Below are 13,829 nucleotides of genomic sequence, written 5' to 3'. Positions count from 1 at the left end.
ATTCCTTGGGCCATCTGGCTTCCAAATAACGACTTTTTTTTGTAGTGTTGGGAAAAAAGTATGGTGCGACGTCACAAAGTTTTGCTATCAAGTGATAGTCAACGTTGACACCATGACATCGAATAGCCACTAAACGCATCTTGTCACATGCAGAATAAAGCAAATGCTTCGTCGGGGCATGCAAGAGTTACTACCATCTTTGTCTCTTAAGTATTACTGACTTTATGGCTGTTTTGGCGTAGGAAAGTTTCATCGAATGCCCGCCTCCTTAACGCAAATCGAACTTGGGCAAGATGAAGCTTCGCCTTGGCCTTATACTTGAATTCTGGAGGGCTTTTTTTCTTTAAAGGAAGCAGTGACAGTGCTATCCCAACCAAAAGACCAGTTGTCATATTTTTGCTGTTATCGTTTTCACGAACATTGGCCTTTATTTAGTCTTGTGATCAACTCCAACTCTACTCACTTCTGTCACTCGCACTTCCATCTCACTAAGAATTGGCGTTGCTAAATGGCAATAGCAGTACCGGCAGTTATGGATAAAATGAGTCTTTGTGAGTTTAGTCTATCCTCGGCTGGCACGCACATATGGAGATCAAAAGGGAGAGCTTCGGCAGCAAAGAGATGTGGGGACAGGGTAATACGAGGGATGTGGCCAGGATCCTCCTATACTGCTGTCGAATGTCTTGAGCATGGATTCTTAACTTGACTAGGTAGATTGGTATTACCCATTCTAGACTGATTCACAGCAGGTCTTCCCGGGATGTAAAGGGTAGGTTTTGTTACAAATCTCCTGCTCAAGTGCCGCCAGTTCAACTCCCGTATGGACCCATCGGTGTCAAGGAGTTTTATTTTTTTTTATATTTTTATATATTTTTTTTCTTACTTCTCCCCCTCCATCTCTCCATCTCTCTTTCTCTTCGTTTTCTTTGCTGTTCGCCCTTTCCGCATCGACCTGATCGCTTGCAAATATACCATTCCTTCTGGCCAGAAAATGATACGCACATAAATAAACCATTCAGTCTAGACTAGTTCTAGTGCTTATACCTTTTGCTGTCATAGGGTTGGAGGCGCGTGGGGATGTGAAGGCTAACAAGACCAAGACCAAGCTGAACAGATTTTAGGTATTGGACTCCCAATATTGCTCATCGCATTTCTTCATCGACAAGATTCGATGACCAACTTGAATTTTTCCATATATATCTAAGGTACAACCGCCCAAGGGCCTTGTCTGTCTTGGCCGCCCCCCATTCTCCGTCTAAATCTGGAGTAGTCGGAATCAGAACCCTGTTCCAAGTGATTTCAGCTCTACTTCGTACATACAGCCCGCCCGGAAGATAAGCGATCGCCGACCCGAACACAGCTTCGGGTTCTTCCGTGGTTACAATATATTCCTTGGCTGGTCGGTCATGGACTTTTGATTGAAGCATCATCAAAATCGCACCCTACCCTCCTGGACCATACAGTCTCCTGACAAACCGGGTACTCGCTCCTTCCCAAGAGAGGAGAAATGTGGTCGGCAATCAGCTTGCAGGTTTGGGATAATCAATGATTCCTTGGGCTATATTATATGTACCGCCACTCTCATTAAAGTGATAAAATAGGTATAAGGGGGGCAGGTCACGGCTCTCTGCGGCCTTTTATTGCATTTGGGTTGTCTCGGTCCCGTATTTTCAGAATGCACACCTTGTTTGCAATATAACGCAGGCAAGGCGAAAGAAAACAGACCACCCGCACACCTCGATGAAAAGGAAGACAGCGGGGTGGCACACAAAAGGGGCTGACCGTGCTTTTGGGGCCGCATGTGTGGGGGTTTCTGCTCATCGGCAGAGCAGAAAAGGTGTGCGCGAATATCCGCATCCAAATCGGGGCTGGGCTGGGCTGGTCTTGGCTTACAAACATCTCGAAGTACCCAACCTTGCCAACCTTTTACGGTATGATGGAAATCATCTTAGTGTTGTTGGGATATCTTGTTTCGGTTCTTTGTTTTTTTTTTTTTTTTTTTTTTTGCCCTTGCCAATGTGTATTCGGGGTGTCTGTTGATGATCACTGACAATTCACGCCCCGCCTGACCATTTTCAGAGAGTTGTTTGTTGTCATTGTTATCATGCAAGTTAAGCAAGGCTTTCCCCAGGAGGGGGATCTGATGCAAAAAAAGATACCGTCCTAATACTCGCGAAAAAAAACAAAAACAAAAACAAAACAAAAAACAAGAAGATGTATGTCTCACAACTTGTCCACACCGCCAACTCCGAGCCGTGTTTCCTTCAAACCCCTGCCCCCACGAACACCTCCACGACCTCCTCGGGGTAGTGTTCATGCTGCCGATAAAGGTCGGGAGGGGAAATGAAAAATAAGTACGGAGGTATTAGGAGGGTGCTTGCAAACCTGCACACCCCCTCACTGCTCAACAAAGAAAGAAATGAGACATACATACATACCATACACACACAAATGGTCACCGCAAAACCCTCGAGCTGCGGGACGGCAAGACAGGTACAGAGTACAGCGATCAGAAAAGAGAGGAAAAACCCTGCTTTTTTTTTCTTTTTTTTTGGGGGGGGGGGGGGGGGGATCCAGGAGCGGAAGCGCAGCATTGCGGCCCAATGCCAATGCTCACATGCGAAAGCCATGACCATGTAAATCTTTTTTTCCTATTGCTTTTTTTTGGGTTCGCCAGCCATGTGGTTAAGAGGAGGGAATCGTAGGCCTGGGCCTGGCACTTGTGGCGAAGTACAATTTGCCGCTGGAGGTTGTGGTGGAATGGCTTTTGCTAAAGGTTAAGGTTAAATCTTCTTGTATCTTGAGATACTAGAATTACTAGTGGGTTACCTCCTTCAGAATGAAAAAAATCGGGTACTCCGTACTGGCCCTGCATGATCAAGCCATACGGGGTGGCTGTGTGCCGTGATGTAGGTACGCAATCGAGCTTGATAATGTGATGTTTGCTGTAGACTCTGTCCAGGTGACTAAACGCAGAGGTCTAGTTTTTCTTTTGTTTTTCTACTACACAAAAGCCCAAAGTTTATTCACCGCATTCAAATTATGGTCAATATTTGGCCAGCGCTTTGGAATACTAGGTGGATATTCTGCAGCTTATTTTGATCCTCATGGCCCCAGGTGGCAAATAATAATGACATATTAGCTAAATGTCAAGGGATAGCCTGTGACATATGAACGTCGATAGATGGCATGTAAATGTGATCAAAAACGTGATCTAGCATGACAGGATAATCCAGCAAGTACAAAAAAAAAACTGAATGGTAAACAATAAACTGATTGTAGGGTATCTCGAGAGAACGTGAAGCAGCAGAGCTGCCGAGCAACGTTGGGGTCAAAACAAGGCAAAAAGGCCGCGGTCCCGACGACCGATCCTGTAGCAGCTCGTACTGCGTCAACAGATCCAAGAGTGTAAATGCGAAATAGATGAGAAGAATATAAGAATGAGAAATGGGTCAGAAAATAAAACAGATCAAAGACCACATGAAAGAAACCCAAAACCCGGTATGAAATCCCTAGCAAGACACTTGCCTTTCTTTCCCTGATCACCAATGCCCATGCTTTTTAAGGCAACCAAAACGCCCACCATGAGTGCATGCAGCCAAAACTATGAATGAAAAACTTCTCAAAACTTAAAACTCACTCGGTCTTGATAAAAGACTCATGCTTGATGTAGGCGTCCTGCTTCATGTACGGGTAGTCGCCTTTCAAGCTGTATACCGGCGGGGCTATCGTGTGCGGCGATAGCTCAGTACTAACGCTCCTCGACTCCGAGTCACGCTTGGATTGGGATGGTGACTTTTCCTCGGTATTACTCTTGCTCTCGGGCTCTGCCTCGCAGCCTTTCACAAGTCGATGCCGCTAAAAGTCAGGAAAAAGTCAGCCTGGTTCAGTTTCCTGCAGACAACAGGATAGACTCTAGGGAGACATTGCGCCCGGAGGTAACAAAACTAACCTTGAGCGCGTCTTTCCTGGAGAAAGCCTTGTCGCACGACTTGCAAGGAAAAGGCTTGACCGATAAGTGGATGCGCGTGTGCCGCTTGAGGTCATGGTTCCGGTTGAACGCCACCGAGCATGTGCTGCACTTGAAAGGCCGCGCAGAGTTTGACTTGTCAGAAGGCGGGTGTGGATAGATTGCATGCTGCGGCGGGAACCCAGGGTGGTAAACCATGTGGCCCATCATCGAGGATGCACCGTACGTATGACCGGCGGCCGGCGTCATCATCTGCGGTTGATAGTGGTACTGGTTCTGTGAGGGTTGGGCAGGCCCCCTTGAGTATGTGTAGTTCGGCGCCATTGGTGATGGCGATAACAGGTGTGATTGCGCTGCCGGCAGAACCGAGGGTGCTCGTGAGATTTCGGACGTAGACGGTGGCGAGCGCAGTGAAGATGCTGGGGCGTGAGTGCTCTGGAAATTAGAGTTTCCGGAGTATGAAGATGCATGGCCTCCGTTGTAGGAAGAATAGCTCGGCTGGCGGTAGGTCTCTGGTGATGAGTTGTGGGAAGTCTCGGATACCTGCGAAACGGCGGCGTGGTGGTTTAAAGATGATGGGTTCTGCGGCAAGGGTGTGGTGAGTTGAGGGGACAGATGCGACAGTGTCGGCAGCGGCGGCAGGTGAGAGTTTGATGTTGGCATGGTTGACGGCAACTGTGATGCTAGTGATGGTTGGTTTGATCCCATGCTGCTGCTATCGCCTCCTCCGTTGGAAGAAAGCATCGACGAGATGCCTCCGTGCATACCATACGGCGCCGAGGCGAGAGAAACTCCCGTGTCTTCCCCGGCACTTCTGCTGGCGCCGGATGGCATAGAGTAGTAGTTTGGCTGGGCCCGGTGGCCCTGGTAGGTTGACTGCTGCATTTGGGTTGTAAGATATGGCAAGGCCACTTCAGACACAACGGTCCCAGACTGAAGCCAGGGCGTCGCGACGGTGGGTGTGGAGAACCAGTTGGTGTGAGGGGCGCGGGACGAGGCGGAAAAGAGGCGGCAGCCCCTTATATACGGTTTGGACGTTGAGAGGTTACTGTCAACGAGACTCTGGACCTGGCAGCCCTTGGGGATGGTATCCAACTGTGATGATGGTGGTGGTTGTGTTGATCAAGAGCTGGTGATCTCCCGGGCGTGTGCGTAATGCCGTAGACGAGTTAAGGGTTAGATGGTTCCCGTTGAAGCAACGAGCGATCTCACTGAGGTTATGTCGTCCAAAAGTGGCGCAGGGCCGTCTTTGAATGAGTGAAGTCTGGATTTAGAGCAGGAAAGACAAGACGCCGTCGGTTGGTACGCTCGGCCTAGCGTACTTATCAACCTTCTCGCTCCAGGATATCGCCGGTCTCCAAGCTGAGAGTAGGTTTCTTGTTAGGGTGAACTGGTTCGGCCGTCCTGAGGGTGTGTAAATTCGCTCTCACATCTCAGCAGAAAAAGACGTGTCCGGCGCAAGGATGGTATCGCAAGTGATTAAGAAGAATGGGCAACACAGCTAAACCCCCCCCCCCCCGTCTAGGTCGGAAAGTGCCCACCCCAGGCAGAGATCTGGACGTGGTTCCCTTGTCCTCAAAGCCCGCCACCACGACCTTTATGATTATAGGTATGTGTTATGGCTAGCGCCCTAAGTATCAGCTACCCCATGCGTAAGATGGACAGCACTGGACTGGTCTGTTGGAATAAAGCAAAAGAAAAATACAGGGACAGTGATCAGCCGAGAAGACCCTCGAGCAATCCATGTCCTGGAACAGGATGTTGAGACGGTTTACTAGGTAAGTTGAAGTCGACAAAACTAGGCGGCCGCCTGTGGGAACTGCCTGCCTCGAGTGTTTGTTGGATCGAGTACCGTCTACCTACCTAGAGCAAGCTACGAGGGGAAGACGAGCCTTGCCCCGATGGTAATTTGAGGGAGAAGGTGACTGGAGCACTGGTTCGGCCTTTTTTGCCGCGGTGGGGTACGTCTACCAAGCGTGATTGGCACTAAACGAGGGCCAGGTCCTTTTTAGTGTCGATGGGCTGAATGGCAGTGGGCAAGGTCTCAATCTTTCTGAAAGCAAGGGAATGCAGGGGGGCAGGGGTACCGGACACAGTACAGTGGGTAGGTGCTGTGGCATTTGGGTTGCTGCCGCCACGGGAATGTTTCGACTTACTTTTGCTTTTCTTCTGCGTGTTTTCTCTCCTTGCTTCAGCTTGTTTGTCCGTCGTCATGCTTAAAGAGAGGAGGGAACTAGACAGGATCTTCCTGGCTCCTTTTTTTTCTCGTGGTCCGTACAGTACAGTATACCTAGCATGCCAAAGGGGCAATTGGCGGATGAAGAGTGACTTGCTTGTTGGCTTCACTGGCAGATGAACACATGATGATTGACGGCTGGTCGAGTGCAGGGGACATGCTAAAACATTTGGCCAGATCAAAGACACGCATTCACAGTTTGTATCTAATGGGACAAAAATCAACCCATGCATCGGAGGCGTTCTTAGGGATGCAGTTCTCCAGCATTTGATAGGAGGTTATGGCGAAGAATATGCTGGACGAAAAAAGGGCTGGCAGTAAGGCTGCTTGCTTACATGTTGTGTGAGATGTTTTGTCCCATGTCGAGGGCGACCCAATCGCTCGGACGATGTCATTTAGCTGACGCTTTAACCGAGCATCTGCCGCACCACAGACTCGGTACTGGGCTCGCAGCGAGATGAGATGGCAGCCAAGGCAGCCTTTGCAACGTGACAGGATGAACCAATTGCTTGTTTGCTGCCACCTTTGATGAACGCGACGTCCTTGCTCTTGGGCGAGTCCCTGTGGCTCTTGCCTTGGATGCTTTTTTTTCCGACCACGAACCTCCGTACTGTAGCTATGTGCTCCGTGGGTACTGTCTGATCTGGCCCAGAAGGAGAAGTACAGTAGGTATGGAGGATAAACTAACTCTAGCATAGATGCGCCACACAAGAGTGACAGCCAGCCATGGCGACCTTAGAACTGTCCAGGTAGCAAAGAACAATGCATAACAGGGGATAAACGCGTGTTTAGATGTACCATGTTCCTGGCCCGAGTGAGCCCCGCTGTCCGGTGGCTATTCTAGCGAGACAGACAAGTAAGTATTACCTACCTACCTAGGTAAGGTAGGGTACCTAACTTTGGGGTGACAGCTCGGACGAGCTAGTCTAGGGGCCCCGGGTTTGCTCAGTTGGAGAGGCAGGAAACGTACTCCGTAAGTGCATTGGGCACTCTTGGAGGGAGGAGGGTAAGCAAAGATTAGCGCCCGTCCGTCTGTCACTGATTGACTGTGAAAAGATTGCCAGTGAAGCATCCAAACCAGCTATGGGCAGCCGCATCCTGAGCTTTTCTGGATCTCTCTGTTCTTTTTCCCCAAAAAGCAATCGGTCGGTGAGGCGAAAGACGTGAGATGATAGGAGGAGCTGAAGGAGAGGGGCAGGGTTTGTGATTGTTTGAGTGTGCCACCGTCCTGAGGTATCTGCGAGGACCCCTGCTCATCAAAATCGTAATGTAATCCAGGTTCGGACGTGGATGGGTGTTTCTCTTGGCAAAGGTAGGGGCGTGTGTTTGGTGTGCTTCGGAAATCGTCGTGGGTGTGGTTTGTTGAGGTTGCAGTTGGGGGGAGCTGAAAAAAGAAAGGAATTTTAGAATTAAAAAAAAAGGTACTAGGTATGTACCCTACCCTTACCTTACCGTACGTTATTACCTATCCAGGTAGCTATTGAAATGTAAGGTTGTTACTGTGCTTGATAGAAATGGAGAGAGTGGGGACAGAGGCGCAGAAAACAGAACCCTTTTCCTTCGTCTGTGTGTTGTCTGCATCTGAAAACCATAAGACTGGTGATATGTTAGCACCCACCAGCTGTAAACGCAATTCGGATATTACCTTCCAGCCAAACTGTGTTTTTGTTCCCATAATAAAAAACATGGTGCTATACTTGGTACCTTTCCAAGCTTCTATACCGAAAGTACTTTCTTCTTATCGTCCGGGAATCTTCCATGCTGCAACCCGACTACGAATATCCTCGACTACAACTTACTTGTTATCTCGTACTTGATTTCCTTGCAATTACCAAGGAAATGATATACGTAATTTGCGCATTGATAATTTTGATGATCACGGACTGCACCTTTGGTGGAAGAGCTTCGAGCCTGTACTCCGTAGTGATGTGATCTACTTCCAGAACTATCGGTAGTTGCACTGTACAGTAGTCCTCGATCGATGCAGCCAGCCCCACCCTAAGTGATGAAGCTCAAGGTACCTCTGAGTGCCAATGGAGCCTGTGAGGCACCTTCCGTGATAATAGCTGGTGTCCCAATAGGGTAGGAGTAGACCTATACTATAGATAGTAAAGTAAACAGATCCACACGGTTTTGATTTGCCGGATGTGGGGTCATTACCGTATTCTGCCCCACTTTCTATCGGGATGAACATCTGTGCGCGAATCGGATCGACTTATCCTTTCCTGCTTTTTTAGGTCAACAGCACAACCCTGTAACTGAGATTCTATGACGAGCAGCCATCATCCTAGGCAACTTGGCTTTGGCGAAAATCGAGGCCAAGACTAAGGAAGGTACGGTACGTACCTGCCTAGGTACATACCTACCTAGGTAGCACCTAACAACCTACCGAATCTACCGGTACACTAGGTACTTTACCTTGGCTACTCCGAAAAACCCTTTCAGACCGAGACGACAAACTTTGAGCATATCGTCAGAGGCTATGATACGAAATCAGTCCTTGAATCTCTTTCGTTTTCCCTCTTTTATCTCTCTGATGTCTTGAGGACTTTGTCGCGCTCAACTGTGTTTCCAGGCCCCCGAGTTAATTACCTTTATGCAACTTCCCGGACACCTAAAAAGTGGTTCTACTACCCCAGCTGCACCACACGTGTTCGTCCCCTGGTTCAAGCCCACACGACTTTTTCACGGCACGGCCAGTTTGAACGTGATCATATCCCTAGGTACCTACCTACCTACCTTACCTAATTACCTACCTACCTAATTACCTACCTACCTAATTAATCCTTTCTCTTCGTTCGCCCATTTTGGGGGCCATCTCAAATGGCCAGGTGGGCTTCACTGCCCATCCCCAGGCAACAGTGACCAGGTACCTACATCGAGTCTGTCCGTGGTTGCACAGATTCTCCGCTGTCGCACGAACCATGTCTCGACTGTGGGCGTTCCGGTTGGTAAGGAGAGTGTGATCCAAGAGACGCCTTGGCTCCGTACTGTACGAAGTACTCCGTACTTGATCATCTATCTCATTTACTCCCTACGTACACGCACATTTATCTACCTACCGCCTTTCTTGGCGGTCTTGACAAAGATCCCGCTTTCTTACCCAGATAGGACACATCCGTGATCTCTCTAACGCGGCATAAGATGCAGAGGCACATACTTACCGCCTACACGTAATCATGTTCATCACAAGAGGAGTCAAGTTACTATGCACACCCCGCCAATTGCTTCTGCTCGCAGAACCTTTTTCTACAACGATAACTTAATGCAGTTTCAAGCATCATACTTGTTCATGATAATATGACACAAAACACAATGGGCCAATAGTGTGCCTGATTAACCATATTCCTCAATGTTACGCAGCATGGCACTTGCTGGCCTAGTGGCTTGGAAGTGTTGACCTCGATTGTTCTCCCTTTGTATCCATTTGCCTGACCCACCCCGCCCATCTCAGCAATTTTTAGATTCCGGCACCGAGCAACCTGGATTTGGTGTGTTGGTCGCCGCCGAGTTATTTTTTGAACGAGCGAAACTCGCGAGAACGAGCCGCCTCTTGGCGACCCTCTATTGCTATTTTCTTTCGCAGCTGGGAAGCACGTACAATACTACGCTGATGGCGCCAAGAAAGAGAAGAGGAAAAAAAAAGGTTTATGTAGGTCAACGCAAAAGGCCGCAAACCCTCTTGAGACCAAGCACTAAAAACGACACATGATCGTAATGTTAGACTTTGAGGGGCAGCACGAATGAGTCCAGACTCGAAGGCTTCTAATACTGAGATATGGTGGTCAAATGGCGTGTTCTGTAGGGGCTCTGGATTTCTCTTCTTTTTTTATTCGCCCACACAGAGCTGCATTTCTTTGTTTGGCAATTTTAATTCCTCGTCGACACGACGATGAAGAATTTCCCGCTTCAAGAAGATGCCGCTGAGGATCTGCCCGGATACCACCCTAATGGGGGGCTGGTTTTTACCCACCCCCAAGCCTTTCTCCACAGGACATGGCAGCAGCCGAAAGTGATCGCTGGTGGCGTCCAGCCCGCTCGGCGCCCTTGCCGACACAGTCAGGTCACCCAAATTCCCAAAACCCCTTTCGTTATACTTGTCGCCGCGTGCGCATGCGAGAGGGGGACCAGAACTAGGTAGAGTTAGGCCCTCAAGAACCCCCCTAGTGTCACACGCCGTGAATGCCAGAGTTCTACGAGACTCGTGATAGGCTCTCCTTAGTTTCCGATTTGGAGATTTGATGTTTTTCATGGTTGTTTTTTTTTTTTTTTTTTTTTTTTTTTGTTTGGGGGTTTTTTATTCTTTTCTCACAAAAAACCTGATGCACAAGGTTGACACGTCGTGTCGGATGGGGGTTGGACCCCTTGTCTGCTTTCCTTTCACCGTCTTCCGCTGATTCCGTTCCGTTCGCTTGCCATGCCCAACTTGTCGGATTGATGCAGTTTGGCATAAGAAACACGCAGAAGAAACTCTCGAACAAGATTGGAGGAGGCAAAACAAGTTCACCGGTGAGGGACTTCAGAAGCAACCAAGGGAGAAAAAAAAACAAAAAAAAAAAAAAACAGCAACAACAACAATCAAGGCCTACTCCGTAAAGCCCTCGGAGTGGACCGCACTTGCAAGAAAACTAAGAAACCAAAAAATATGACACTAACATTAGCACCACGTAGCATGGCCTAGGACAATGCAGCCAGGATGCTGCTAGACCGAACTTGATCGACCAGTACCGTCATCATTCGTTGGGTTCCACGGCACTCAAGACAAATTAATAATTTGGCACGGCACTAGCTGCGCCACCGCCAGGAGCTGAAGAGGCCCTTAGATTCCCGCTGCTCCGCCAAGCCTACACATTCTCTCCCACCTTACGTCTGTGATACATACGACCTTTTGAAGCTTGCTCTCGTACTTACAACTGCAACTGTCCGGCCGAACCGGATCCACTGCGAGCAGGTATGACAGCTATTGCTAATCAGGTTGTGGTGTTGCACTGAAACTCAGTCATGGTTGAAATCGTACCTTAAGTGATGATGGGAGCGTCAAGGCGACGACCACCTGTTTTCCGCCTCTGAATGCATGTCGGGGACCGACATCCCGGAACACATGGCCATGTTTAACTGGTGGGCTTGCATCCGAAAACAATTACTGTTAGGACTGATACCTCTCATACATCTGCACTTGAGACGCCTCTGCCGAGCGCCGAATGCCGGGGCCCTTTCCCTATCCATTCGTTGAACAACCTACCTAGGCGTCAAGCCCCAGCCGGCACCGTCTTAGGTCTCACGCTCCTTCTCCGCAAAGCCACCTTTTCTGCCCACTGACCCTGAGCCATCCCCCAGAAGCTTCATGCAGAAGTCGATGCCTGTAGCGGGATGCGGCTCAACAGATAAGGCGCAGTGGCGCCGTGGTCTGAGGCAAGTGTACTGTCTTGAGAATTGACAGGTGGATGAGGGTGATGCGAACCCTGCCGCCTGCCGTTGAGCATGCAGTAATGGGCTCGGCAAGCCCATTATAGCTTCTGGGCCCCGATCCATGATAATATGCGCTGCCAGCTAACTAACGTACAGGATACTAACTGTAAACACTGATTGTATATTAAGTTTTGTGACCCTACCAAACCCCAAGATCTCCCTTATTACAACCTACCTGAGCCTCCCTGCCTGGGTTTAGGAATTCCGGGTCGCCAATTTCGGGCAATCATTTGCGAGCAAAATTCAGGGCATTCTGAAGAGGGAATAGGTAAGCGTTCCTTGGGATTGCTGTAGGCATGTAATTTTTCAAGCAAGCTGATTTGAGCGTGCCAGATCGGATTCTACTGTCATTTCTTGGTGTCTCCCACAGAATCCCCAAAGAGTGCCTCGGCAAACCTACCTTACCTAGATTGCTCCTCATCGGCATCACTTCAAGAAGTAACAGACCCAAATACCATACCATACCCTACTTGAGGCATGAAAGCTTACCTGTCTCACCCCCCCCTGGACTCGAGATGTAACCGGGGCAAATAACCCGTAAAGGAGCTTCACGCGGGAGGTTCCTACCTATTTTCATTACACCAAAACACCTGCATTAGTCCGGCAAGCCCGACGTTGCGAACAAGCGTTCCAATGATGGCTAGCCTAGCCCGCCTTAGCATTCCTATCAAGAGCGGCGCCTAGATCTAGGTAGGAATGTACCGTACCTACATACGGCGACCGGGTGCGACGGGGGGGAACAGGCGGAGCTAAGATTACCCTTAGCTTGGCTAGTTGGCGCCTCTGAGGGGGGTTTGTCTCTTTTTTTTCTCCTCGCGGCGTCCAAAATGGGCGGACAATTGGAACTTGTCCCTTTCTTGTCAATAGCTTCAGGAGAGCCGTTGAGTTCAACGCCGTTCGACGACGTCCCCTTTTTGTTTTGTCATTTTTGCCGGCCGCTGGTGCCCTGGGGTTTTTTTTACCGGTCAGAAACCAACAAGCCCCCGTCAACGCGCGTCGAGCACTGGTTGATGAGGGTTGAACTGCGTCATTCTTAATCAATCGACTGTGGATAGGTGGGCTTTTTTGAGACCTCTTGGTACGACCTCACCTTGCTCACCTTTGGTTCATGGAAGCCATTCGTCCAGGTGGGAAATAGGGGGCAGAGTGGTGATCATCAGCATGCATTAGATCATGACTTTGGGCTAGCTAGCACTCGAGAGTAGGTAGGTACCTATCTTGTGGTGCTGTGTGCGGTAGGTGCCTGCCGCCAGACCATCGTATCCCAAATGACAATGTCGAACCGGAGACTAGACTGTCTACCTGATTCATGCCTGTGTGGTCTCCTGGGAGACGCATCTCGATGAAGGGGGGTTTGGTTGTTGCCGAGTGTAGACGAACGCGTTGCTGTCAGAATCTGGTCAAGGGTGATGCTCATCATGGCATCGCCGTTTTACATTACAAGTGAGCCTAGCAACCGTCGTCCCTGATCTGCACCATAGCATTTAGAACATGACGAACAAAACTTATGCATTTGTTTCCATCACGCAGGCTGTAGGACATTTCAACCTAGCATCCCACATCTCCGAGAGGGACGAACTGCAGGAACAAAAAAAGATTGACGATCGTGCATGATGATTCACACTAAAAAGGCTACACCCGCTGCCGGACAATCGTTTCCCCCCTTTTTTTTATTTTTTTTTTATTTGCGTGCGTGCGTGGTTCACAGGCCTCTTGTCTTTTTTTTTCCCCGTCTCTTTATTTTTGTCCCCATCCGCCCCGGCGGCCCGCCACTTTGTGCCACAAAATCGGCGCCGTCGCCGGCAAGCTCATCTGGCCTGTGCGGCTGTTGTCGTTTCCTTCGGGGCTTTTTTTCCCCTCTCTGTCTCTCGATCTCTTCTACTCTTTGAATGCATTTAATGCAGCGCAGCCCTACGCTAGGCTTGCCGCGTGGCGCACAGACGATATCGCCCGTGTGCATATATGGGTTTTTGTGTAAGTGCCTTTTTTTTCTTACATGACGAATGGGGGAGCTGGTATGTGCACTGATCTTCTTTTTTATGTGTGTGCAGGTTGAAGGGCAGCAATTTTTTCCATGCCGCTTCTCGAGGGGTGAGCTTGTCTTGGTTTGCCGAGGAGTTGAGGGCTTATAGCATTGGGAGTTGTTTATCATAG

The 13,829-nt window shown here is 49.3% G+C and overlaps 4 protein-coding genes across 4 annotated transcripts; 2 read left to right on the top strand and 2 right to left on the bottom strand.

Moving 5' to 3' along the window:
* Positions 1-3,057: 3,057 nt before the first annotated feature.
* Positions 3,058-5,216, bottom strand: MGG_02775 (uncharacterized protein). The gene is made up of 2 exons (XM_003720922.1): positions 3,953-5,216; positions 3,058-3,858 (listed from the first exon to the last, which is right to left on the bottom strand). Exons 1-2 carry the CDS (start codon positions 4,853-4,855, stop codon positions 3,637-3,639), a joined length of 1,125 nt encoding a protein of 374 aa, XP_003720970.1. The 5' UTR covers positions 4,856-5,216; the 3' UTR covers positions 3,058-3,636.
* Positions 4,870-6,667, top strand: MGG_17967 (uncharacterized protein; the record flags this gene model as incomplete). The annotated part of the gene is made up of 6 exons (XM_003720921.1): positions 4,870-4,929; positions 5,245-5,384; positions 5,496-5,579; positions 5,983-6,074; positions 6,391-6,523; positions 6,640-6,667. The coding sequence occupies 6 exons, from the start codon at positions 4,870-4,872 to the stop codon at positions 6,665-6,667; spliced, it is 537 nt and encodes a 178-aa protein (XP_003720969.1).
* A 2,133-nt stretch (positions 6,668-8,800) lies between these two features.
* Positions 8,801-9,387, bottom strand: MGG_17966 (uncharacterized protein; the record flags this gene model as incomplete). Its single annotated transcript, XM_003720920.1, has 3 exons — positions 8,801-8,820; positions 9,084-9,196; positions 9,371-9,387. The coding sequence occupies 3 exons, from the start codon at positions 9,385-9,387 to the stop codon at positions 8,801-8,803; spliced, it is 150 nt and encodes a 49-aa protein (XP_003720968.1).
* A 1,893-nt stretch (positions 9,388-11,280) lies between these two features.
* Positions 11,281-12,483, top strand: MGG_17965 (uncharacterized protein; the record flags this gene model as incomplete). The annotated part of the gene is made up of 4 exons (XM_003720919.1): positions 11,281-11,351; positions 11,544-11,618; positions 11,772-11,943; positions 12,009-12,483. The coding sequence occupies 3 exons, from the start codon at positions 11,281-11,283 to the stop codon at positions 11,872-11,874; spliced, it is 249 nt and encodes an 82-aa protein (XP_003720967.1). The 3' UTR covers positions 11,875-11,943; positions 12,009-12,483.
* Between the last annotated feature and the right edge of the window lie 1,346 nt (positions 12,484-13,829).

This window comes from Pyricularia oryzae, chromosome 7 (genome assembly GCF_000002495.2).
Source record: "Pyricularia oryzae 70-15 chromosome 7, whole genome shotgun sequence".
NCBI classification, from domain to species: Eukaryota; Fungi; Ascomycota; class Sordariomycetes; order Magnaporthales; family Pyriculariaceae; genus Pyricularia; species Pyricularia oryzae.
Note: the sequence above shows the minus strand (reverse complement) of the source record. Positions and strands in the feature narration are given on the sequence as shown.

What these genes read in the sequence shown, in the direction of transcription:
- MGG_02775 (XM_003720922.1), bottom strand. Translation starts at nt 4,855, where the DNA reads ATGCAGCAGTCAACCTACCAGGGCCACCGGGCCCAGCCAAACTACTAC. An exon ending in CCAGGAAAGACGCGCTCAAG is followed by an intron (nt 3,859 to 3,952) that starts GTTAGTTTTGTT and finishes CCTGACTTTTAG; the next exon opens with CGGCATCGACTTGTGAAAGG.